The sequence below is a fragment of the Ursus americanus genome, chromosome 2, assembly GCF_024610735.1.
Source record: "Ursus americanus isolate L20-20 chromosome 2, mUrsAme1.1.p, whole genome shotgun sequence".
NCBI classification, from domain to species: domain Eukaryota; kingdom Metazoa; phylum Chordata; class Mammalia; order Carnivora; family Ursidae; genus Ursus; species Ursus americanus.
Window position 1 is genome coordinate 67,738,302 of NC_142128.1, and position 25,658 is coordinate 67,763,959.

Sequence of the window (25,658 nt, forward strand, 5' to 3'; positions counted from 1 at the left end):
TCCCCTCTTGTTCGGGGTCAGCGGATCGAAGTGGCAGGGACAGAAGGCTTGGAAGGGAAGGAGAGGGAGATCTGCGGTCTTAAAAGATCTTGGATTAATCCAGGGGCTACTGAGCCCCCGGGCCACCGAGTCTGGGAGCAAAGGGGTGGGGCGCAAAGCCGCTCCGCCCGCCAGCCCCGCCCTCACCAGGCCCCGCCTCCCGCCCGCCCCGCGGCGCATTGTGGGATCTGTCCGCGGGCCTGGCTGCGAAGGACGAGGTGTGCGGTCATGGGCTTCCAGCCGGTGAGACCCTTACTCCGTGCCCTGCACCAGGGAACACCGCCCCATCTGGTTCTGAGCACTCCGCTCCGGACCAGGGGCTCTCGCCGCCGACCCCGCCCCGTAGGGCGCTGCACCTGCCCTGGATGCCGGGGTCCCGGTACCGCACAGTCGGGCTCGGGACCCTGCCCAGGCTACCCTTCTGGCCCTGACAGGCTCCCGCGCTGGAGCTCGGGATCGCCATCCCTGGGGCGGCTGGTCGTACGGGACAGTCACCACCCAGTCCCCGGCTCTTCCCCAGCATGATGGTCACGCTGCCTCCTCTACCCACAGAGCCCTGTCCTGCTGGCCTCCCTGGGGGTGGGGCTGCTGACTCTGCTCAGCCTGGCTCTGGGCTCCTACTTGATTCGGAGGTCCCGCCGGCCAAAGGCCACTCTCCTGGACCCCAATGAGAAGTACCTGCTGCGACTTCTAGACAAGACGGTAAGTTGTGAAGGAGGGAGCCCGGGTAGCGGGGGGACCATCCACTGGGGTTGGGATGCCCCAAGGGACTTTGCGGCACCAGACCTGCCTGGTGAAATGTGTGTGTCATCCATCCTCCAGACTGTGAGCCACAACACCAAGAGGTTCCGCTTTGCCCTGCCCACCGCCCACCACATTCTGGGGCTGCCTGTGGGTAAGGAAAGTGTGGAGTGGGCTCCTTTCCCTGGTATCCTAACAGGGTGACTCCCCTTCCCTACCCAGTTATGGATCCATGAGGTACCACTGACCCTTGGACCACTCCAGGGTGTGGCTTCTGTGCCCCCAGACATGCTATCACTCACCAGTTCTTCCCCCTTCCCGCAGGATTTGTTTATACCTCCCCCTGAGCAAACACTAATTTTTTTTCTCATTGCTCAGACCCTCAGTTCACCTGCCGCTGCTAAGGTCCTGGCAGCAATTGATGAGTTTCTCCAATGGGGGCTTAGGAGGGGGACAACTGGTAGCCCAAAGGGGTCCTTCCTGCCTGGGAGCTCATTGGAACCATGCTAGGAAGCAAGACATCTTTGTTCTCTGAAAACTCCTTAAGTATTTCGAAAGGTAACAGGAATGCGGCTCGTCTACAAGCAGCCCTTACGTAGCTCTCCACGTGTTCCCCAGGCAAACATGTCTACCTTTCTGCCCGGATCGATGGCGGCCTGGTCATCAGGCCGTACACTCCTGTCACCAGTGATGAGGACCGAGGCTACGTGGATCTCGTCATCAAGGTAAGGGGGTAGGAAGGAGCCCCAGGAGCTCCTTATCCTTCTCTTTCTGGGATTTGTAAACTTCCAAGAATTGTTTGATAGCAGGAGACACGTGTCCTTCGGGCATATGAAGAAAGTACATGGATTGGGGAAGAGGCACATGCGTAATTCCTGCCCCCGCTTCAGGGAGGATCGGTCAGCAGGCGGCTCAGAAGTCGTGACATTCCAAATAAAGTATGTTCCGTTCTGTTTTATCAGATCTACGTGAAGGGTGTGCACCCCAAATTTCCTGAGGGAGGGAAGATGTCTCAGTACCTGAATAGCCTGAAGATTGGGGATGTGGTGGAGTTTCGAGGGCCAAGTGGGTTGCTCACTTACACTGGAAAAGGTAATGGCCTCTCTCCTGCCCAAGCCTGTCTCCCACTTCTGCAGCGCCATTGTCGTCTTGGCACAGTGTGGCCGAGCGTGTGTGTGCATGTGCGCCCATGGGGAAGGCCCAGAGCTGCCCTTCCTTTAAACATAGCACTGATGTGGTAGAGAGGCATACTTCTCGGCTGCATTTGCCACAGGGATCGGTTCCCTCTCCACTAGAATTCTCCAGCCATGACTGCTGTGGAGATGCCTAAAGCAAACCCAGGTCTCTGTTTCCGTCCCTCAGAGATTCGCGTCTTAGGCTGAGCGGTTCAGATAGCTGGAGATAGCTTGCTTTCTTCCCTGCCCCTGGGAACAGCTGCGTGCATTAGCAAGCCTCGGGAGCTGCCCTGTGCCACTTGGGAAAACATTCATACCTGGCCCCATGCCTGTCGCCCTCACCAGGGAGTGACCCTCTGCCAGAGGCAGCTGATGACTCACTGTGCGGCCCTAAACTGACTTAATATGGGACAGATAGTCCTGGCCCCGTTGTCCCTCAAGTGTATTGTTGTCAGGGCTGCTCAACTCAAACCACCACCCAAGCTCCGGGATCCGGTTCCATAGCAGCTGCTAAACGGGCCCAGGACATATTTTGAGTTCTGCACTTGTTTTCTTATTTCCCTGTATTGACTTTTTTCTTCCACCCCCTCTTCACTTGACTTTTCAGGGAATTTTAGCATTCAGCCCAACAAAAAATCTCCACCAGAGCCCCAGGTAGCGAAGAAACTGGGGATGATTGCCGGCGGAACAGGTGTGTGTCACTTGAGGGGCCATTGTCTCCCACCATTGTGGATTGTTGCCGTGAAAACACCCAAGTGATTCTCAGAAGGTTTGGTAATCATAGCCAAGCTGTTAATCAGGGGATTCCTGGCAATGCCTAGAACTTCCCAGTATCCGAAAAAATCATAATCAGGTAGAAAGCAAACAAAACAGCAATTGTTTTTTTTTTTTAAGATTTTTTATTTATTTATTTGACAGGATAGAGACAGCCAGCGAGAGAGGGAACACAAGCAGGGGGAGTGGGAGAGGAAGAAGCAGGCTCATAGCGGAGGAGCCTGATGTGGGGCTCGATCCCATAACGCCGGGATCACACCCTGAGCCGAAGGCAGACGCTTAACAGCTGTGCCACCCAGGCGCCCCAAAACAACTGTTTTTTAACTAGTAGAATGAGAGAAATAAATCATGTGGGCGCTCCCAAGACCTCCAGTTGAATGAATCTAATAATCTTTAGGTGACAGTAGAGAAGCAGCTAGAAATAGGGAAGTCGAGAAGGAAGAAAATGAACAAATATTGGATGTTTCTAAAGATTAGACACTATGCTAGTCACTTTACATGTGTATCTATGAAGTAGATACTAGTCTTCCCATTTTACAGATGAAAACAGTGAAGGTTCAGAGAGGTCCACTGGTCTCCACAGGGTTGAATAGTGATGGCCAGAGGCAGGGTTAGTATCTAGCTCTGTCCGGTTCCAAAGCACATGCTCTCAACCCACAAGTCCAGTGTTCCCGAACCTTCATCATTGAATCAGTAGGTACTTATAGTTATCTGTGACATTTGAGTCCCAGACTCCAATAGATTTCAGAGGAAGAGTCTGAGATTGGTTCCTTAGAAGGATTTCAACAGTATAACCTTATGTGAATAGAGAGCATGACCATAGTTCGCCTACCAGATACGAAGTTGAGCGTCGGGTCAAGGGCATCTCTCCCCCGGAATGTCCATGCTGCAGGACATACAGGAGGACAGAGGATTAGGGTGCTCCAGGAAGATGGAGTGGAGTGGTGAAGGAGAAGAATGAAGATGAAAGGTTGATCAGCTGAGGCGCGAGGACAGGGGAGGGGCTGCGGCCAGCCTGTCTCATCGTGGGCTGTCTGTTTGCAGGAATCACCCCGATGCTACAGCTGATCCAGGCCATCCTGAAAGACCCTGAAGATCCAACCCAGTGCTCTCTGCTTTTTGCCAACCAGGTGGGTTTACTTTCGTCAGGCCTTGGTCTTCAAAGTTGTGGTAGAGGCGGGCTGAGAGGTGTGGCCCTGGCAGGCCCAGCCGGTCCAGTGCCTGTTGTGGCCTCTGCCCCAGGTCCCCCTGCAAGGGAGAGGACCCTCTCCTGCCAGCAGGAGGATGGAGCACTGAGCCAGATTCCTCCCCTGGCCCCCCAGGGAAGATGAAAAGAAAACATTTAAGGAACCTAGTTCCAAGTGTGGAAAGCCTCTCCTTGGATTTCCTTTGTTAACTATTCCATCTTTATTCCTTCCTCCTGTGTAGATAAGGACTACTCCCTTCCCGTTCCCCTCGTGCGGCCTCTCTAAACGTCTCGCTTCCTCCCTAGAACTTTAGCCTTCTCTTTCCGTCCGGCTGGAAAGTCGTTATAGCAGAGAACTGCTTTTACGTGCGCCTGCGGAGGTTCCTAAAGACTTGGCTTCCCCTTTCAGACTGAAAAGGACATAATCTTGCGGGAGGACCTGGAGGAGCTGCAGGCCCGATACCCCAGTCGCTTTAAGCTTTGGTTCACTCTGGATCACCCCCCAGAAGGTACCCTCCCCCTTTCTGGACATCTCCAGATCAGGGCCTTCTCCCCTCTGGGGCTTCTGATTTCAGTGAAACCACCCCTGTGACCCTGCCAAACGCCCAAGTGTGAGCGCACAGACGTGGTGTTCTCCTGGGCCCTTTCCTTCTGACGCCTGTTTCTGGAAGGAGGGGGGAGGCTGGCAGGGGCGGCTGTGAACCTGAAGCGGGCTGAGTATACCCACCCAGCTACTGCTACAACTTGATCCCTTCTCAAGAGGCTTGACGCCGGATTCACCCCTCCCCACCTTATATGGTATCCTACCCCCTTGCCAGCATGCGTCTGGAGTGTCTGCTCTCTCCTCTCCTCTGTACTGCAGACTGGGCCTACAGCAAGGGCTTTGTGACGGCTGACATGATCCAGGAGCATCTGCCCGCCCCAGGGGACGACGTGCTGCTGCTGCTCTGTGGGCCACCCCCGATGGTGCAGCTGGCCTGCCATCCCAACTTGGACAAACTGGGCTACTCACAGAAGATGCGATTCACCTACTGAGCGTGCTGCTGCCTGGTCGTGTTTCCCTGGTCCTGTTCCCTGCAGTTGTCCCCCATCAGGACTCAGATGCTATAAGCCCTAGGTCCCTTTCCTGACAGTGTCAGCCTTCTTGTCTTACTCTGGAGCCGAAATCTGGATGATCCCCGCAGGAACAACATCCTTGTAGCCAAGGAAGAGGGTCAGGGCTGTGTAGTTCCCTGGAAGGCCCCCCTACATCTCCCTGTGATAGAAGGTCCAGGTCAGGCCCATGGAGCCATTTCTTCCACGGGTCCGAAAGAAGGAAGCATGTACACTCGTCCCAAGACTAGCTAGTTCCTTGATAGCATCACACTGTGTGTCTGTGGTGAAAGGAACAATTTGTGTCATGGGTTTTCCTTAATATCTGGGGCTTAACCCAAGCAGATTCTGCGCGTGCGAGCGCAAGTTGACCGGCCTTACAGACCTAGTGTCGTAGAGATTGCGGGAAAGGAGAAAATGATTTCTTTAGGCCTCAGAGAAGGGAACCTGAACTCTGTATGTGTGTGCCTGTCTCTCCCTGCCCCTGCCCAGGCTGGAAGGAGATGGCTGCCCACAGTCTGAGATGGCAGCTTGTGGCAGAAACCTCTGGCTATGCAAATAAATGGGGCTCAGGCCCCTGTGTTATACCAAGGGGTTGTTGTGTTTGGGGTCCTTGTTTCTAAGGCTTTTCACGCCTGGGAATCCTGGGAGGAAGTATTTCCCAGCACAGAATTTGTCCCAGGCCTTCCAGAGAACTTTGGAGTGGTAGAGCCATGTCCTGAAATACGACCTGCCACCAAACTCAGAGGTCACTTCACAGCTGCCTCAGCAGCGCCAGAAGCTCCGCTTCTCCCCAGAGGCTTTTAAAGGTGGGGGAGGAGGACGCAAGTTAGAGGGAATGCTTTCTGAACCCAGGTATGATCACAGTGGTCCCTTGGTTCAGCCACTCTTCCCTGCCTTCTCTTGGCCCTTCCTTCACCATGCTTCTCCTGCAGGTACCTGGCAAATGAATTAAAGTAGTGGCTTTCTGTTTGGAAGGAAACTTTCTCCTTTAAATAGTAACCTGATCTCACCAGCCCCAGCCAGACTTGGCGCCTGGAGAGAGTTGGCCTCCCCCAGGCCCTTCTATCCTGACTGCCCTTCTCCTCTGCTATGATAATCCATCCCCCTTCTCCCAGGGTTGGACTAGGGCAGCTTCCTCAGATCTTCTTGGTTAGTCCCAGTGGGACAGAACAATGAATCAATCTCGGGAGGAAGGTGGGCATTGCTTCTCTGCATGGGACTACATGTTGCTTTCCGTGGGACCCCAAAAGAAAGGCTTGTGGGACCCGCAGAATTCACCCCTCCGTATAGCAGAGTCATCAGTAAAAGCTGTTACTAACTATTCCATCAAATATTTCTTGATCAGCTAGTATGTGGATGCCTCTGTGCTCTGTGAGACACTTGGCCACCTCACCTCCAGAAAGAAATATCTTGCGTTGGATTGTTAGGCTCAAATAGTGAAGCAGCCCAACAAAGAGAATTTCCCACACAAAAGCTCACCATTCCTTGTCTTACATGGGTTTCCGCCTCATTCACTCAACATACAAACATTTATTAAGGGCCTGCCACCTGTCAAGCACTATGCTAGTTCCCGAGGATATGATTCTGACCAAGATTGGTCTTAGACCCCCAGAGAACTCAGTCTAGAGTCAGACAAGTGATAAACCATAATAATACAGTGTGCAGTGTGATTAATAGTACAGTAGAGATACAAGGTACAGATGGGAAGGGTTTGGAAAAGATTCAGAGTAGGAGGAAGAGAGAGAACATTTTTGAGCTAGCCATGTAATAAGGCTGCACTAAATACTCATCTGTATAATTTAATCCTTATCATAATTCTGTGAGTCTAAGATTAAGATTTTGCCAAAGGTCATACAGTTGGTCAGTGGCTGCCAGAGCCAGAATGTGAACCTAGCATTGTCTCAGTCGAAAGCCAAACCCAGAACTGGGCATTGTAAATTACTTGGATCTTTCAGCAGAGAATGGGAGGAAGGGCAATCTGGCAGAAGGATCAGCCTTTGCAAAAGCCTGGGGGAACCAGAGGAAAGTTCATATTGGAGAAGTAGGAGAAGTTCACTGAGGCCCAAATGCCGGAGGGAAAGTAGAGCACGATGAGTGCTGAGAGTAGGTGAGAGCCAGCTGATAAAAGCCTTCGTAATGTCACGCTAAAGAAACTTAAATCTCAATCCTGTGGACAGTGGAAGTTTCTGAGGGTTTTATACAGTGGGCAACTCATAATAGCTCACTCTTATGAAGCAGTCACCATTTGCCAGGCATCACACTAAGAGTCTGCATAAATTATCTCATTTAATCCTGACAAAGACTCAGTGAAATAGCACTGTTTTAAGATTTTATTTTTTTTAAGTAAGCTCTATACCTAACATGGGTCTCAAACTCACAGCCCACAGATTAGGAGTCCTGTGCTCCACGACTGAGCCAGCCAGGCACCCCTGAAATACCACTGTTCTATTCCCATTTTTCAGATGAGGTCATTCTCTTGATCAGATAGGCAGGCCAGGGTCGGAGACAGGTTCTCTATGACTTCTGAGCCCATGCTTTGAACCAGCACCAAAATAATTAATCTCACTGCCCTAAGGCGTCCATGTAAGATTATAATAAATTGCCCTTTCTCTCAGCATCTAGAATAGCACTAGCTAAGTACTGTCCTTGGGAGAACTGAGAACATCGTCAGTTCCTCAAAAGTTTCTGTGTTCTGTGATTCGGACGCGGGCTGTACCGCCCAATAGTCTGCCCGACATGCACTCCGGGGCCACCATTCCGGCTGCAACATGGGAGCAGGGAGCTTGGAGCAGCGCTCTCAAGCAAGACTAAGTAGAAACAATCCGGCTGCTTCTGAAGAGAAATGACAGGAGTCAAAAACTAAAGTCTAGCCCGGTGCCTCGCACATGGTAGGCGCTTCAAGAAACATTGGTGGAGAGGAGGGAGGAACCGTGAGATCGAAGAAGGAATAAAGTGTTTCGGAGATAAAACCACTGCCGTTGGTGACAGATGAAGTGGAGAGAGTTTCCCAGTTTAGAGGACAAGGTGCATGGTAGGGAATTCGGCATTCCTTTGCTGGGTTCGGTCTAATTCCCTGAAATTCCTTCTCCATCACGCGCTCCAGTCAGGGACTTTGGGGGTGTGGTCCTCGCCGAGGTCTGGAGAGGCGGAGTTTACCACTGGAGCAGAGCGAGGGGGCGGGGCCTGCCGCGGGAAACAGGGTCTCGAGGGTGGTCCCTGCCGCGGAGGGGGCGGGACCGGGCTTTAGAGGGGGCGGCACCCCGCGCTCGGGAGGCGTGGCCGGGGGGACCCGGCCTGTGATTGGGACTGCGGGAGGAATGCCTGGCAGTAGGGGGAGGGAGCGCCCGAGAGTAGGTGACGCGGCCGCGGAGGTGACGCCGTGTGGTCGCGCGCCCCTTCCGGCGCGGGGAGGGCGCTGAAGATCCGGGGCCGCTCGGCCGCAGGCCGCCTCCAGCGCCGCGGGATGTAGCGCGGGGGACCGCGGCCCCCAGCAGAGCCCGCCCGCCGGCCGTAAGTTCCCCCCGGGCTGCCGCGGCGAGCGGGTGGGCGGGGATTGGCCGCAGCGCTGGGACTCCCGGGAGCCTCGGCCCAGGCCTGAAGCCGGGACAGCCCTTGGGGCTGATCCGCCCGGACGGCGCGAGGGTCTCGAAACCGCACACCTTGGAGCCGGCAGCGCCTCTGGGCAGCTCCGTGGTCTGGGTTGTAAACATTTCCGGCCCCTCCCACTGCGCGCCGCCTCCGAGGAGGCCTCCACAACAATTTAAGGGCGGGTGGGCTGCTAGTCCTCGGCTTTCCCCCCGGGCTGCCAACAGCCCTAGTGAGTGCTGAGTCTTCCCAGCCCCGCCGGGGGCTTGAGGCGTCGGGATCCTGGCCCGGGGATCGTATCGGGACCGGCCAGGCCAGAGCTAAGCCGGGTCCCTAGGCCGCTGCGCGAGGCAAGTGGGGAGTGGGGGGTGCGGGCCTGGGTCTCAGAAGCGCCTCTCTCAGCCTTTGGTGACAGGGGCAGCCCCAAGGGTCCTCGACCACAAACAAGTCTTTCGCAGATCAAACCGCGACAGTGTGCCCACCTCGACTGGAGGGAGAAAGGGAGATTAGTGGACAATTCACCTTTATTTAAGGTAATCCTAAAAGCTGGAATGTGAGCAAAATCGAAACTGTTTGGGAAGAAAACGGAATTTTCTTCCCTCAGAAATCTCACATTGATGTATTCCATCTTATGTGTGAGATTTTTGGTCTTCAAGCCTTTGGCTTTTAAGAAAATAAAATAGATGTATGCTTTCCCCGGTTTCTGCTGCTTCTCAGGCTACTGGGAAACTGACGAGGCGAATTTCCTTTCCACAATTTCAGGTGCCAGGAGCAATAGGAGGCCTACATACCACTTGACTAGATTAACCATACTATGTCCCCCAAGTATTTGGAAGACAGGCTAGAAAACACAGCAGGGAATATATAGGCTGCTGATGTTAATTAAGTTAACACCATAATGGCTGGTTCTTTTCTGAAGCGAAGTCCTAGTGGAGTTGTTCCCTGCCTTTCTCTCTTGATAGAGGTTGGGTCACCTGTTAGGGTGCCACTGCTGGTGCTGATATTTTTATAGTTTTTATACAGTACCTTAGACTGGGCAGTGCTAAATAGATCGCAGTGTCAGGGTAGCAGTTTCCAGCTTGCAGCCACTAAATTTATTACCGGAGTAACTTCTGTGTTCCCATATAGTGGTTGGTACTTGGGGAATCAATCTGCGGAACTGTGGTGTGTTACCTGTGAGGGTCCGTCTTCGGGTAGACCTCCACAAAACCATACCTAATCACAGAATAGAATATGAGAGCCTTCTTTTCTCAGTGGTCAAGAAATTACATGATTCCCAAGGGATTTAAAAATAAATGACTACTTTGCCTGCAAGTAGGAAAGAATTATTAGGCTCACCCTTGCTAATGGATAAAGGACACCACCTTAAGTAGGCTTTTAGGCTATCTTCAGTTTCTTAAAATCTGGCCTCATTTTATCTGTGGAAGGTTCCCTTATGGAAAAGTGGATTATTCACTGCCCTGGGGACTGTGTTCTTTAAAACCTGCCTTGGTTCATACCAGGTACACTTCTGGAATGGCCACTACTTCCATTTTGCCTATCAAGATACTTCCTTAAAGGCTTCCACAAAACCTTTCCTGGTCATTCCAACTAAAATTGAGCTTTTCTTCTGAATTCCTCCAGCATGTAATGGCATTTAGCCTTGTAGTGATGTTAGTAGAAAAAAGTTATTGCCCTTTCTTAAAATAGAGGCCAGTAACCATGCCGTGCCTCTGATTCTCCTTTGCCTTCTCTCTGTAGCCACAATGCCGTGTACACAGTAAATAATCAAAAGGTATTGTCAGAGAACAGAATTTGTGTTTCTTTCTAGGCCAGTTAAGTTTGTTGTCTATTTCCTTTGACCCCTATAATATAAAGCTAAACTGAACTCTGTAGCACTCCTGCTGTAGGGACACCTGGGTGGCTCAGTTGGTTAAGCGGCTGCCTTTGGCTCAGGTCATGACCTTAGGGTCCTGGGATAGAGCCCCTCGGCAGGCTCCCCACTCAGCAGGGAGTCTGCTTCTCCCTCTGCCCCTTCCCCACCCCCGTTCGTGCTCTCTCTTTCTCTTTCTCTCTCAAATAAATAAATAAAATCTTAAAACAAAACAAAACAAAACACTCTTGCAGTATTATCCTGTCCCGTCTACGTGTGATTGCACCGATGAACTGAACAGTCATGTTTAAACCCAGAAGCTTTATTAATTACGGTGTTGCTGTTGTTTCTTCTGGTACTGGTATTTTTCAGAGTCATTGCATTTTGTCCTTAATGTCCATTTGTCTCTAATATCGCCCACCAAACTTTGTTCCTCTCACTATGCTCAAAGTTAATTCCCTTTTCCTGCTCAGAAATGTTGGGGGCGTGATTCATGTTTATAAAGTTTGTAACCTTCTTCCATCAAGAAGGATCCTTGAAAGTGCCTGTAGGCAAAGCAGTTCCAACTGATTGGCTTTTCGGCATGCACCTAGATTGGGGCTTGGGAGGTCCACAGTGTAAAGTGACCGCTATAATGTATAACTGTATTGACCATGATCTGAAAGCCAAATATTAAAAAGAGGGACTGGCATGAAACTCCTTCATCGGCCTTTGTATTTTTTTTACTTATTTATTTATTTCTATTTTGTTTTGGTCATGGCATTTGAAAAGCTTATCTGTCTGTGGGATGGCAAAGTCCTCTGTTGGGATAGCTGGAGAAGAGCTACAAGGGACGTTAGCGTGTGATTTTCCACTTCAGACGCTAAGTCGGTGACACCTAGCATCAAGTGAGAAAGCGAAGTCCCTGCTGCTGCAATTTGATAATTTTCAAACGTACGTCTTTGCCTTGACTCATTTTTCCCCAGCAGTGCTATGAAACCACGTCCCCTAACAGAGCGTACGTAGAGAAAAAGACGGCTGTGTTCTTTGACATTACGGCTAAATTAACCTTGCTTTGGAACAAAAGAGTCAGGCAGACATAGATAGAGCCTACCCATGCCTACCCACAGAATCTCCGAGGGTCCAGAAACTCCAGATTAAAAATTCACAGAAGCAGCTTTATGCCTTTGACACCGGGGAAGGAGTGTGCTTGGAAAACCCAGGAGCTGGTTCTCAGAGTAAATGTCTCCAGAAACTGTGAAGGAAAGAAACTCTCCGGCTCACTGGCCGGTGGTTAAGAATCAGCTCTTGCCCAAGTGTGGTGCAGGATTATCTTACTAATAGGAGCACAAACACCTCCCTGCCTCCGCAGCTTTATTCTCTAACATCACAGTTTATCCAGTTGGAAAGCTTAGTGGTAAAGATTTTTATTAGCTTGGATTGAAGAAATCCCATCAAAAATGCACTCAGTGGAGTTTGGCCCAGATATAATTTGTCATACTGGGTGTGGTGAGTTCGAGGGGAAATGTGTTTCCTCTAAAATACTAAGGATATAGAAAGCTGGCGGAAAGTTGAAGTATATTTGGCTCCCCTGAGCGCTCCCGGAATCGGTCTTAACACCATGGGGGTTCATGCTGGTTTTATATAATAGAGACAAAAACACTTGCTTCTAATAATTCCCAGTTGCTTGTGAGTGGTCACCCTATCAGAAGTTATATTTCCAGGTCCTAGTATTATTTGCTCTTCTCTCTTGCCAGACCTCCGATCCCTCTCTCTCCCTTTCCTGTCTCTGTGTTGCTACAGTTTAGAAGACCAAACTGGACAATGGACTTTGCTCACTATGATGACATGATCTCCATTGACCTCCATTGTATGTACTTTACGTGATGCATGATGCCATATCTTGTATGATGAGTGGTAGCTGATGGCTGGTTTGTGAGTTCGCTGGGATGTCTGTTAGGTTTAGTGACTCCGGGCCTAGAAGGCAATGCCGAGGGGACGTGTAGCAACTAGCGATAGAGGAGCTGGAGGGCATCAGAAGAATTAACAGAGAGTGATTTGGACTGAAAGGGGAAAGACATGATGGCCAAGAGACAGAGATCATCCTAGGAGAACACTGGACTTGAGGGCATAAAAACTTTGCAGATCCAATGAGGAAATCAGTAAGAATACCAAGCTGGATTCTATATTTGACCTCTGACCCTAACTGCCCAACTTCAAGTTTGTCTGTATTGTTCTCACTGCCTCTAGTGAAATAGTTACATAGCATTCGAAATAACTGAATTTAGTGTGTGGTCATTCTAGATTACGTGTTCTCTCCCTCTGCTGCCCTCCTAGAACAGTGAAATTATTATCACCGACTTTGTACATATCACAAGTGACCTCATGCCATCTGATTACAGGCTCCTTTGAAGACACTTGTTCTGCTGTGTATTTTGTACAGTCCCTTAGAATGCCTTGGGTGCTGGTGCTAAATGTATTTGTGAAAAATTCTGTGACTATATTGGCTTACTCTGCAGAAAGCCCCGCAAGCACAAGGACAAGTGCATAAACCCTTAGCTGGTAACGAGAAGCTAATAAGTCATATGCTTGCTGACTAGAATCCTGCTCCTTTCATTCATTCATTTTGAAATACGGTTTCTGACCAAAATCAAGGGTACATATCACAGAACTTGAGGTTTTGTTTTATTGGGGTTTTTTTTTTTTTGCCCCAGCAACAGTGCTCTGAGCTAAGTGTATGCTCCCCATTCAGACTTGTCCAAAGTGCCCAAAGCTTTTTATTTTTCTTTACTCTAGTATAGATTATTTCTTAGTGAAGTTGTTTATTCAGTAGTACGTCACTCTAAGGAAATATGTTTTGCCGTCAACCCATTGAAAAAGATTTCCCAGTGTTTCTTATGTGGATTGCCTATTTCCTGAGGTTTTCAGGGGCCTCCAGTTTCCTGTTCTCCTTAGGCTCAATTGTTGGCTTCGGCTGTGGGCTGGCATCTGTCTTGTCAGAATCTTGCACATTTGAAGGAAGAAGAACTGTCTTTGTGTTGACACCATATAAACGTCTGCTGTGCAGTGTTACTGTTTGCTCTCTTGAACTAGATTGCCTCTTGCTTTCAGCTGTGCTTGTGAGTTGAGCATAGCGTGACTTTAGAAACTTAAGGACTACCCTCATCTGACTACTTCTATCGAATTATAATCCCTGAGAAGGAACTGTAATTAGTCTTGGCTCAGAAGAGAACTGGTGTAAGATACCAAAGATGTTTGTGTAGTGAACAGCGGTGGGAAATAGACACAGTGTTGCTCTCATGAGCAGTCATGGTTACTGCCTATTATAAAAGGTTTGGGTTCCCTAAGCTTTAATTTCCTCTCTAGTAATGCAGCCCACTCCCTGTGCAGCCCAAGCAGGTGCTGCTTGACCCTCCCTGCATTGCCCTGTGGTCATTGGGTTCAGATAGCCAGTGCATAAAAGTGCTAATATTCTGGTCATCACTGTTGCTGTGAGCAATAAACTCCTTTGTTGTTGGGTGGGGAGGGCTAGTAATATACAAGATGGGGAACATCTCTGGACACTTTTCCTTTCTTTTCAGTATCATTTTCATCTCCCTGAGGCCTGATTGAAAAAAACACTGCCTGAAGTCCAACTCAGGAAAACCTCAAGTATTAGAAGTGTTTCCTAGAAAACTGAGTTCTAGGTCTCTCTGCTTTTCCTTAAGGATTTGTGTACCTGTCTCTAGTTTCTGAAAAACTAATTTGAGTGGGGCTTAGATTATGAGCTGTGGTGGTTGGGACAAGCTCTTGCTGAGCTGGTTGTTTGGTATGTGTTTGGCAAAGGGCAAGGCTGGGACTGCCTCCTTGTCTTCAGCTTCCTGCTCCCAGGTAAGTTATTGCTTGCTTTAAGGAGAGATTATGATGAAAGCTTGTTACTCAAGTGTTGAACCCAGGCTATAATCCTACGATAGAAGTAGTAGACATTGCAGAGAGACTAACCACTGGGCATCTAGCTCACAACCGAGCTCCTTCTGCATGCGAGGCACACTTGTCAGAGCCTTTGTAGAAAAAGCCCAACCGGCTTCAGTTGGCATTTATTTCAAGCTTGGGTGGTCTTGAAATAGAGTAGACCCTTGAACAACACAGAGGTTAGGGGCACTGACCCCCACACAGTTGAAAATCCACGTATAACATTGGACTTCCCAGAAGTTAACTACTGATAGCCTACTGTTGACCATAAACAGCTGATTAACACATACTTTGTATGTTATGTGTATTATGTACTGTATTCTTACAGTAATGTGAACTAGAGAAAAGGAACTGTTATTAAGAAAACATAAGGAAGAGAAAATGTATTCACAGTACTGTACATAAATGTATGGAAGAGAATCTGCATATAGGTGGACCCTCACGGTTCAAACCTGAGTTGTTCAAGGGTCACCTGTAATTACAGCCAGGGGTTGGCTTCATATTTTTGCTCCTCATTCTCAGAGCCAAGCCTTTCTTGGGCACAACAGCTTTGGGAATGGTAGGCTAGACTCTTCTCACTAAGTGGGCTCCACACCTATGGGAGGGGTTGAGGGTGAGTAGCTGGTTTCCTGTGGTGACAGTTTGGTACAGTAACCACAGCTCCTTTGAAGATAAGCAACCAGATGTTGTATTTTCAACCTTATCTGTAAGATTAGTAAAGTTCTGAGTAAAGGCTAACATTAAAGAGGGAGAATAAGGAATAGATCGGAATTTAGCAATTACCTAGCCTTTAGAATTGGGGATAGGGTGTGAGTTGATTAGCTGTGTCTTGTTCAGTGTTGACTCGTGGAAATGAAACTGTAAGAGGGATCGATTGTCAATACTCTTCATGTTTGTGTTTGCTTTTAGTGTTTACCATCACAGGGAGATCTCTGCCCCCTGGGGCTGAGAGACCCCAACCTTTCCCCAAGCTGAAGCTGCACGGTCTTGAGGTACCAGCCAGATGTCTTCTCACAAAGGATCTGTGGCGGCACAGGGCAATGGGGCTCCTGCCAGTAACAGAGAGACGGACACGGTGGAGCTGGCTGAACTGGGACCCCTGCTAGAAGAGAAGGGCAAACGGGTAATTTCCAACCCAACCAAAGTAAGTTGTCTTCCCAGGAGTCATTGCCTTAATCAGAACCTCTCATTAGGCCTGTGTCAGTGTCCATTTTTTTTAAGATCTCACCTCTCTCCCCAAAGGAGGAACCATAACACCCTGGGAACATCTCTGTCCAGTCCTTCTCATACTGTATTATATGTATCTTATTTGTTTGTATCCTTTTCCCACTGTAAGCTTTTGCAAGTTCACTCATCTGTATAACCCCAGGACTTAACACACGGCCTGAAGTCCGATAAGTAATTAGTAAATGCCTGTGAATGAATAAAGCATCAGTTAGGAATAGGTTTGGCTTCATATAACAAACAAAAATCCCTGTAATCTGGACAAGACAGTGTGTCTCATCTAAAAGAATTCTAGAAGGAACCCATCCCAGGCTGATATAGAGGTTCCACTACTGTCAGGGCCCTGTCTTGCTCCTCCTCCAATCTTGATCTTACCCATCACAGCCCCTACCAGCCCTCAGAAAAGAGGAAGAAGAAAGAGGAGAAGGGTCCGCCCTTTCTGGAAGTACCTTGCAACACTTCCGTTTACATCCCATAGGCCAGAACCTAGTTACATGGTTCTATTCGGCTACAGTGGAATGTAGGCAATATAGTCTGTTCACTGGGCCTGAGTAAAATTACGGTAACGTCGCCACCCTGAATAAAACCAAGGACTTTGTTACTGAGGGAGAGAGAGAGAATGGATATAGGGGTAGGCAAGCAGGAATCTATACCACAGAATTTAAGAGGGACCATTTGTTCCCCAGGGACCATCAACAGGAGAGAGAAGGAGAAGGAACTGAACCTCCCGGCTCTCCATCTCCATGGTTTGGAGCCTTGGGACTGAGAGAAAGTCTCTCTCCTTGACAGGGAAGTGCTCTCCCGTGTGCACACTTTGTGTCAAGGCTCCTTGGGGTACAGGACTCAGTGCTGCCGCTTTCTACAGAACGAGTTTGGAGGCCCTGAGCCTCTTGGGAGCTGCTAGGAATACAAAGTTTGGTGACGATATAATCCCCAGAGTTGGTGCACAGGGAACTATGAACAGATTTAAATTGTTCAGGGAATCTCTGAGACTCTGTCTCTTCTGTTGTTTTGAGAATTTAGTGGTCTAGAATAGAGAGATATTTGGGAAACTGAGGACAGTTGAGAACCACTGTCCGAGAGGTAAGGATGGGCCATCCCAGCTTAAAGAACAGTTAGGACTGGCGTGACAGTCCCGTGTCCCTTTCGTGTCAGCCCCCGTCAGTCTGCCTGCTGTGTGCTGAATTGAGCTCTGACTCCAGCGTCTGCTAAGTATTCCTCAAGCTTCAGCTACAGGGTCGTAAACTCATTAGCTATCATGCTTTCAGAGAAAAAGCCACAAGGGCCTGTGTGTGGGAGAGAGGCCAGACGGGAAGTGCTGAGTTCGGGTTTCTCTGGATCTTTCTGATCTGGACTAGCCCAGTGTATGAGATGGCTCTTAGGGTTGGTTTTTGTGTATTCTTTGTCCCTATAGGCTGAAGAAGAGCAAGCATGCCCAGGGCCCCAGGAAGAGGAGGAGGAGGTGCGGGTACTGACACTTCCCCTGCAGGCCCACCATGCCATGGAGAAGATGGAGGAGTTCGTGTATAAGGTACAGCCCAATAGCTTCTGTCCTGGACGAAGGGCAGCGGGCTTCCCTGGGATGCTCCCAGCTGGCAAACACACATTGGGCTGAAGAACTTTTACCCCTGCGCGTGGGTTTGTTTTTGCTTAAGATGAAGTAAATCAAGGGGAAGGCTCGCTACATTTTTACTGTCTACTGTGATAGGCAGTGTTCAGAATATATGCTAAAACAGAAGTTCTTAGCTTTTTTTGCTATGGATCCCTTTGGCAGTCTTAGAATTTTTTAGTTTTTAAAAATGCCTAAATTTTAACATGGGCTCCTTTTAGGCACACATTAGATATGCATTAATGACAAGTGATAATGTATTTTACTAAAATGTATCATTTCTAAGCAGTGAAGAGTAGCAATATTTGGATATCTGCAAAACTAATGTGTGAAAGTATCTCTGATTTCTGTGGGTGACAATCACGGGTTCTAGCACTAGTGTGCTTTGTTTAACACATTTATAATTGAGGGGAGTGTTAGAGTTCAGGTTGAGGTGAGAGGAAATAAAAGATCATTTTTTCCCGTCCAGATTTCCATCCCTCCCTGGATTCTATCCATTGTCCGTGTGTCCTGGGTTAAGAACCCCTTCTCTAAAAAGACACAGTCTCAACCTAGGAAGGACTAAGAATCTATTGGGGGGAGAGGATTGAGCAGGGGTCAGCTAGAACCTCCTGGATTAGAGGGGCAAGGGAGGGATAAAATGTATGTTTTCAAAACCATGATGTATAATTTCTATTTCTTTGTTTTCATTCACTGTATGTATTTAATGGTGAAATTTCAAGAAGCTTAAAGAAGTTCCTGCCATATTTTTTTTTAAGATTGAGACACCCAGAGCATATCCAGATAAACTAACATGACGCAAGAACAAAGGCATTAGCAAAAATTGGTCGAGATACACAGTACTGCGATGGCCTCGTTCGTACTGTGTCCTGGTGGATCTCTGTAGGTCCAGGCTGATTCCCTATTACCCACCACCTAAAGCCTGGTTGACATGGGTTTTGTATTTTTTGTCCCTATAGGTGTGTCCCTTGTCCCTTGTCCTTAGGGAAAACTAGCATTCTTTAGGGCCCCTCTTAGAGTGTATATATTCCAGGTCTGGGAGGGACGCTGGAGGGTCATCCCATATGATGTACTTCCTGACTGGCTGAAGGACAATGACTACTTGCTACATGGCCATAGACCACCTATGCCCTCCTTCCGGGCTTGCTTCAAGAGCATTTTCCGCATCCATACAGAAACTGGCAACATCTGGACCCATCTGCTTGGTGAGTGATTGGGGTGGGGAAGAAATCCAATGTTCTGTCTCCTTAAATGCCAAGAGATTATATAGCCTTTGTCCATGGAAGGAAAAGAACAAAGTTGTTCTGACTGACTGATTGATCCTTGATCACTGATCTTTGAGACTAGAGGACGAAGGCCTAGAACCAGGAGAAATTGGAACTAGATGTTCTCTTGGGATCCCTGGCAGAACTGTCCCCCATGGAGGCAGTTCCTTCTATCTCATGAATTCCCACTGTCCAAACAAAATGCCAGCATGTCAGAAAGTGCTCTTGTAGTCTGAATTTCTATGACTGGTGCCATTTTCTCCTGAAATTTTAGACCGCAGTTCTCACAGTTGAACCTGTTGTTTTAGTGCTGGTTTAACACCATCAGCTGTCGAAGTGCGTGTACTGTCTTTTTCCTTAGTCTTTTTTTTTTTTTCTTTTCCCTCCTGTAGGTTTTGTGCTGTTTCTCTTTTTGGGAATCTTGACCATGCTCAGACCAAATATGTACTTCATGGCCCCTCTACAGGAGAAGGTGGTTTTTGGGATGTTCTTTTTGGGGGCAGTGCTCTGCCTCAGCTTCTCCTGGCTCTTCCACACTGTCTATTGTCATTCAGAGAAAGTCTCTCGGACTTTTTCCAAGTGAGTTGAAAGAACATCAGTACGGAAAGACCACACGCTACTGTCACATCTTGTGATTTGAGAGCCGACTGGGTACTGGAAACTCCAGTAACTCCTGAAGGTTCCCTGATGTCCCCGAGGAAGGGCTTTGTATTTTGTGGGTATAACAGGGCGGTGGGGTGTTTCTCTTAAATCCTTCATGAAAAAATGCACTGCAGCCTCCTCAACAGACAGATTTGACCTGTATGGTACTAGCCTTTGTGAAATTTGGGGTACTCGTGGGCTGCTCTTCGAGCCCAAGTCCCCACTCCTATCTGACCTTCCTGTTGGCCCGAGCCACAGCAGGGCGTGGTAAAGTATTCCCTGCTTCATTCTGCTAACGCTCCTACCCACCCGTCCAGTTAAGCTTATCTTTGCTGCCCACGCACTGCTGGAAGCCCCAGATGTCCATCATCCAGTGCTTTTCAGATTCCCAACTCCGTGCCCAGAGTTCTGTTTATTTGCTTGTTGTTGGTTTTGGTGGTGGCGGCGGCAGGTTATTTTGTTTTTCCCATAACACCAGTAACAGGAATACATTTTTATCATTAAAAAAGTCAACTAAATCAGAATAGTACCTCTTAAGAATACTCCCAATTCAAGGGTTTTGTTTTGGGAACTCAAGTTATCAGAACTGAAGAACATTCAGAGCCCTTCGTGAATGGGAAGCTGGGAATCAGCTGGCTTGTGACAGAACTCCAAACTGAAGTCTCCAGCAGGGGGAGATTTGGCTGCCCATAACTAAGGGAAGGGATGAAGTCCTGTGATCTGGGATTCTTAGAAACTTTTCCATTGCAAAATAGACGTGCTTGACCTGGTGGGGTTTTGATCCAGGACGTAGGATAGATTGTATGGGAAATGAGGGGAGGCTGGGTGGAGATGTTCAAATCTGGGAGCAGGTGAACAGAAAGAACAAGTTCAACAAGTCATAGGATTTCTTCATTTCTCCCTTCATTCCATTTTTATGGCTCTTTTTTAGACTGGATTATTCAGGGATTGCTCTACTGATTATGGGAAGCTTTGTCCCCTGGCTCTATTACTCCTTCTACTGCTCCCCACAGCCACGGCTCATCTACCTCTCCATCGTCTGCGTCCTGGGCATTTCTGCCATCATTGTGGCACAGTGGGACCGGTTTGCCACTCCTAAGCACCGGCAGACAAGAGCAGGTGGGTAGGAAGACATAGTGTAAACTTCATGCATATTTGGGCCTTGAGCCTAAGAGGCTCAACCCTGGGCCCTAAGGTTTGCTGTTGGGGGACCCCATCCAAACGCTGATTTGTGTTTAGAACTTGAAGAGCACCATGAATTTTCAAAGTTCAGTTCTCCCTCATGTTTCCTAGTATTTCAGTGGAGTGCTAGCAGGACAGATAAGTGCCAAGCTGGTCAATTCACTGCCAGTATAGAAATGCCTGCTTTTAAATTTGGTTTGAGAAAAATACACAGAGCACCGTCATTTTAGTGACCTGAGTCCTAAGCCCTCACACCAAGGGGTTAAAATTAAAACACCTGGAGTTATTTTTCCTAAGGGAATAGGAGGCTTGGTTTGGTGAATAAAAAAAGCACTTTTAGCATAAACACTGGTCACAACTCTTGTAACAGTTACAAGCGTAAACATCTTTGTGTTGTCTCACCTGGACTCTCCTTTTAAGCTTTATTTTAAGCAACACATTAGTTACCACTAGTTTTCAGGCCCTTTGGCCTTCTTAATATGTGCTGTGTTTTAAACCTTCAGTTAAAAGAATTAAATAGTCATCAAGCACCAACCGTATGCCAGGTGTTGTGCTTTCACAAGGGCGTCTCCAGAAATCCAGAAGGTCGGCCCTTCCCTCCGGTTATGTGTAGCGGAGCGATGCTGAGGCAAATACCCATTCTTCCCTCCCTCTTACCTTGTGTGTGCCTGCAGCCTTGACAATGTCTGATCCGGGTATGTCTACTCAGGAGGTCAGAGTCCCGTTACTAAAGTCTTTTATGATCTTAATGGAAAACCTGCCCAACTCCACCCCGACTTGGAAGCCACCCACCTGAGGCCTTGCCATTTCGGTTCTGTGTCCACGTCAGCCATGAGAGGGTTTTGACATAGCCTTTTGGCCAAGGCTTCACGTTTCTTAACAAATAAAAAGAATGTCAGATGTTTGTTCTTGGTGCTCCTTAAAAGGTAATAGCTGTATTAGCCCTGACACGGCCTTCTTCCCATTCTGGATGTTAAAGAAATGTCTGCTGACTGTTACCCATCTCGTGGTTCAATTTTCTAAACATGTCCTGTTCACCAGAAAAGAGCTAATTGTCCTAAGAAACATCTGAATTCTGGAGAAGGACAACGGTGCCTGCCCCGTGCTAGCTGTTTCCTTGCTTGACGATCTTATGTCTGCTTTGTTCAGGAGTGTTCCTGGGACTTGGCTTGAGTGGTGTTGTGCCCACCATGCACTTTACAATCGCCGAGGGCTTTGTCAAGGCCACCACAGTGGGCCAGATGGGCTGGTTCTTCCTCATGGCCGTGATGTACATCACCGGGGCTGGCCTGTATGCTGCTCGGATTCCGGAGCGCTTCTTTCCTGGGAAATTTGACATATGGGTAAGAAATGACTCTTCCGGCAGGGCCTGTGATGGTGAGTGATCAGCCCAAGGCGAAGGTCTGAGTACGAGGCGGTAAGAGACAGGGATCGTGTAGTGTGGGGGGACCTATATATACCAAAGGAGAAATGGCAGGGGAATAACTAGTATTAACATTTTGGTGTAGCTCTGACAAGATTTATACAAAATTTTCTACCACAAGTGTATCACTTGTATGATGTAAAAAAAAATTTTTTTTTAAGGAGAAACTGGAAGAGGGAAATGCTTGCTGCTTACCTCTGATCTCTCCTTGCCACTGTCCTAAAGGCCCTTCTCTTGTCATTCCTGCAGTTCCAGTCTCATCAGATTTTCCATGTCCTGGTGGTGGCCGCAGCCTTTGTCCACTTCTACGGGGTCTCCAACCTTCAAGAATTCCGTTACGGCCTAGAGGGTGGCTGTACTGATGACTCCCTTCTCTGAGCCTTCTCACCTGAGGGGTGGAGGAGGAACTTCCCAAGTGCTTTTAAAAATAACTTCTTTGTTGACGTGAGAGGAAGAGTCTGAGTTGTCTGTTTCTAGAAGAAACCTCTTAGAGAATTCAGTACCAACCAAGCTTCAGCCCACTTTCACGCCCACTGGGCGATAAACTTTCCACGTCCCTAGCTGAGGAGGGCGGGGATGGCCCAATTTAGCCATGCCCCTCCTCAGCAGCCCCTCTCGTTGGCAAGGCAACTACCATCCCCTCACAGAGACAGTACTTCGAAGCTCATGTTGAGATTTTACCCCTCCTCCAACCATTTTGGGAAAAAATGACGGACTGGGACTCTTCAGAAATTCTGTTTCTGGAGGAAAATATCCCTCCCTTACCCCCATCCTTACTTTGTAACCTGGCTTCTAACAGGCCATCCATTTTTGTAGCACACTTTTCAAAAACAATTAGAACCTGGTCCCATCTTTCTCGGGCCTGGATCTGCTTTTACAGCAGGAAGAACAAGCCACCAACTTTTACATAGCCCGGCTGATCATGGGAGTGTGTCCAGGCTTCACGTAACTTGACTTTTAATTTTTTTTTTCGTGGCAGAGTAATGTAAAATTAAAACGGGGAAAGATATTTAATATTTAATACTAAGCTTTAAAAAGAAACCTGCTATCATTGCTATGTATCTTGATGCAAAGACTATGATGATAATAAAAGAAAGTACGGAAGACACTTGGCATTCAAAGATTTAACATGTGTGGTCTCAACTACTTGCACTCAACTCCAGAGGGTTAAAACCAGTAACATAGTTTCAAATTCTGCTGAGACACAAATTTGAATCACAGGCTGATTGACAGGCTGGCATATGCGGGCCAGTGAATGAGCCTAATTGAATTCCTAGCATCTGCTCCTCAGTACAGCTTGATTTTTCTCTGCGTATCACACAGACCTTGTACTAGAGAGGTTGGTTTGCTATGGTAGTGTTAAATAATTAGAAGATTCTCAAAGGTGTTGGGACTATATCCCTGTGATCAACGCTCTGCTACATATTACTTTAGAGTTTAGTTCCTTTAAAGCGGTCTTGTTTAAGGTGGTCTCATCAAGAAGTTACTCCACGCTTTTCTGGGCCTTTGTGAATTGCACTCAACGGACCTGTATTGTATTCATTAGGCAGCCTACGGTCTGTAGTAATCACTAACTGTAGGCAGTTAGACAGGAATCTTCTGGAGTTACAAAGTTGGGTTCACTTCAAAGGTCAAGTTTGTACAACTGGAAGAAAAAAAATGGTTCTTTTAAAAAAGAATCCAGGGGCGCCTGGGTGGCACAGCGGTTAAGCTTCTGCCTTCGGCTCAGGGTGTGATCCTGTTGTTATGGGATCGAGCCCCACATCAGGCTCCTCCGCTATGAGCCTGCTTCTTCCTCTCCCACTCCCCCTGCTTGTGTTCCCTCTCTCGCTGGCTGTCTCTATCTCTGTGGAATAAATAAATAAAATCTTTAAAAAAATAAAAAATAAAAAAAAAAGAATCCAATTAGGCCAACACCCAGGAAAAGTTTCTCAGCCTCAAGTAGTAAGGAGGGAAATGTACGTTAAAACCAAAATGATAAACCATTTCAGTCCTAGCAGGTGGGCACGAATTAAAGATCGTACTGAGTGTCGGAATGGACGTGGAGCAGACCGGGTGCTGCCAGCAGACGTGCATGTTGGTAGGATGACTTCGTGTGGACGTACATAGAGCGTACACACACGTTACGACATTCAAACATTTTATGAAACAACACTACAATACGAAATGCATCTGCTGTCTATCCTGGATCACTTCATTTTTTAAAATGCTCCTTCTGGGGCCTCTGGGTGGCTCAGTCAGTTAAGTGTCTGACTTCTACCTCTGGTCATGGTCTCAGGGTCCTGGGATCAAGCCCCAAGTCAGGCTCTGTGCTCAGCAAGGAGTCTGTCCCTCTGCCCCTCCCCCTGCTTGTGCTCTCTCTCTCAAATAAATAAAGTCTTTAATAAGTAAAAATAAAAGTGATCCTTCTGACCCACTAAATTGTTCATAAGTCATTAATGGGTCACAACTCACACTTGGAGAAGCTCTACCCTTGAGAAACTTAGCTTACACCGAAGATTGATTGCAGCCGTCAATAGTAGCCAACAAGCCAAATGTCTAAAACTGTTGAGTGGAACAATAAGTCTTGGTTTACTCATATAATGAAACATTATTTAGCAGTGAAAATTAATTACAGTGACAAGCAACAACATGGCTGAATCTCAAGATTAGGGGAAGGAGGGAAGCAACTCACAATACATCTGGTATGATTGCATTGATGTAAAGCTATTAATTTACAAAACAAACAATAGTTTAGGGATACAGACATGGTAAAAACTTTAAAAAAGAAATGTTAATTCAGAAAAACGGTTACCTCTGAAGGAGTAAGACTAGGATTAGAACAGGGGCCCATAGAACATTTCAAAAGTAAAGCTTACATTCTTTTTAACCAGGCGGTAAGTACCTGGGTGTTCCTTATACCATAGTTACGTTTTCTTGCACATATGCAAGAAGTATTTATATCTGTTTAATACAAAACAATTTAAAGTTTAAAAAGTCCTGAAAGAGAGGGCGCCTGAGTGGCACAGCGGTTAAGCATCTGCCTTCAGCTCAGGGCGTGATCCCGGCGTTATGGGATCGAGCCCCACATCAGGCTCCTCCACTAGGAGCCTGCTTCTTCCTCTCCCACTCCCCCTGCTTGTGTTCCCTCTCTCGCTGGCTGTCTCTATCTCTGTCAAATAAATAAAATCTTAAAAATAAATAAATAAATAAACAAACAAACAAATAAATAAATAAAAAGTCCTGAAAGAGCTGATGGCACAAGTCACAGACTGGTGATCTGCAGGCTGCAAACCTTGGGCCTGCAGAGTGTGAACAGTCGCCAAAACCGGCAGTGCCCTTGGTAGAGGGCTTGTGCCCTCAGCGTGCTGCTGCCCCGCACTCGTTGGGGTCACTGGCCTAGGCCCTGGAGGCATCCGAGTTTGCAACCACTAGTATAGAGCTGAAGGAAGCAGACCGCCTCTGATGGAACTGCATCCATTCTGTACGTGAGGACATACGGAGATCCAGAGCTATTAGCGAGCCCCGGTGTGCAGGTGTTCGCTCATTCGTCAGCAGTAGGAGCCAGGGAAGAGGATCTGAGAGAACGTGCATCGAGCATCTTTGTACTTTTCGTATGTCATTTTATATCTTTTTTATCTTTAACCCTGTGAAGTAGGTAGCATTATCTCATTCCACAGATGAAAAACTTAAGGTCCCAGGGCACCTGGGTGGCTCAGTCGGTTAAGCATCTGTCTTTGGCTCAGATCATGATCCCAGGGTCCTTCGATCAAGCCTGCATCGGGCTCCCTGCTCAATGGGGAGCCTGCTTCTCCCTCTCCTTCTGCCACTCCCCCTGCTTGTGTGCTCTCTTTCTCTGTCAAATAAATAAAATCTTAAAAAAAAAAAACAAACGTGAACAGACCTTAAGGTTCCAAAAGACCAAGACTTTTTCCCAAGATGATGGACAGGTTTGGA

The 25,658-nt window shown here is 47.9% G+C and overlaps 2 protein-coding genes across 8 annotated transcripts; both read left to right on the forward strand.

Moving 5' to 3' along the window:
• The first annotated feature begins 252 nt into the window (after window positions 1-252).
• Window positions 253-5,598, forward strand: CYB5R1 (cytochrome b5 reductase 1). Its single transcript, XM_045787628.2, has 9 exons — window positions 253-282; window positions 592-741; window positions 862-934; window positions 1,399-1,505; window positions 1,743-1,872; window positions 2,563-2,646; window positions 3,774-3,859; window positions 4,325-4,424; window positions 4,778-5,598. Exons 1-9 carry the CDS (start codon window positions 268-270, stop codon window positions 4,948-4,950), a joined length of 918 nt encoding a protein of 305 aa, XP_045643584.1. The 5' UTR covers window positions 253-267; the 3' UTR covers window positions 4,951-5,598.
• A 2,751-nt stretch (window positions 5,599-8,349) lies between these two features.
• Window positions 8,350-22,845, forward strand: ADIPOR1 (adiponectin receptor 1). Of its 7 annotated transcripts, none has more exons than XM_087857099.1 (11): window positions 8,350-8,520; window positions 8,998-9,128; window positions 11,219-11,380; window positions 12,230-12,296; window positions 15,287-15,521; window positions 17,016-17,132; window positions 18,244-18,415; window positions 18,868-19,054; window positions 20,049-20,236; window positions 21,449-21,642; window positions 21,972-22,845. In XM_087857099.1, exons 5-11 carry the CDS (start codon window positions 15,381-15,383, stop codon window positions 22,098-22,100), a joined length of 1,128 nt encoding a protein of 375 aa, XP_087713225.1. In that variant the 5' UTR covers window positions 8,350-8,520; window positions 8,998-9,128; window positions 11,219-11,380; window positions 12,230-12,296; window positions 15,287-15,380; the 3' UTR covers window positions 22,101-22,845. The 7 variants fall into 7 exon arrangements, with proteins under 7 accessions (XP_087713225.1, XP_087713235.1, XP_045643586.1 ...); XM_087857109.1 differs by having other exon boundaries at window positions 9,054-9,128; XM_045787630.2 differs by lacking the exons at window positions 11,219-11,380; window positions 12,230-12,296.
• Window positions 22,846-25,658: the final 2,813 nt, after the last annotated feature.

Coding starts and splice junctions, on each gene's coding strand:
- CYB5R1 (XM_045787628.2), top strand. Junction 1,506..1,742: donor ACGTGGATCTCGTCATCAAG/GTAAGGGGGTAG, acceptor CTGTTTTATCAG/ATCTACGTGAAGGGTGTGCA. Junction 3,860..4,324: donor CTCTGCTTTTTGCCAACCAG/GTGGGTTTACTT, acceptor TTCCCCTTTCAG/ACTGAAAAGGACATAATCTT.
- ADIPOR1 (XM_087857099.1), top strand. CDS start 15,381: ATGTCTTCTCACAAAGGATCTGTGGCGGCACAGGGCAATGGGGCTCCT. Junction 15,522..17,015: donor TAATTTCCAACCCAACCAAA/GTAAGTTGTCTT, acceptor TTGTCCCTATAG/GCTGAAGAAGAGCAAGCATG. Junction 20,237..21,448: donor GCACCGGCAGACAAGAGCAG/GTGGGTAGGAAG, acceptor TGCTTTGTTCAG/GAGTGTTCCTGGGACTTGGC.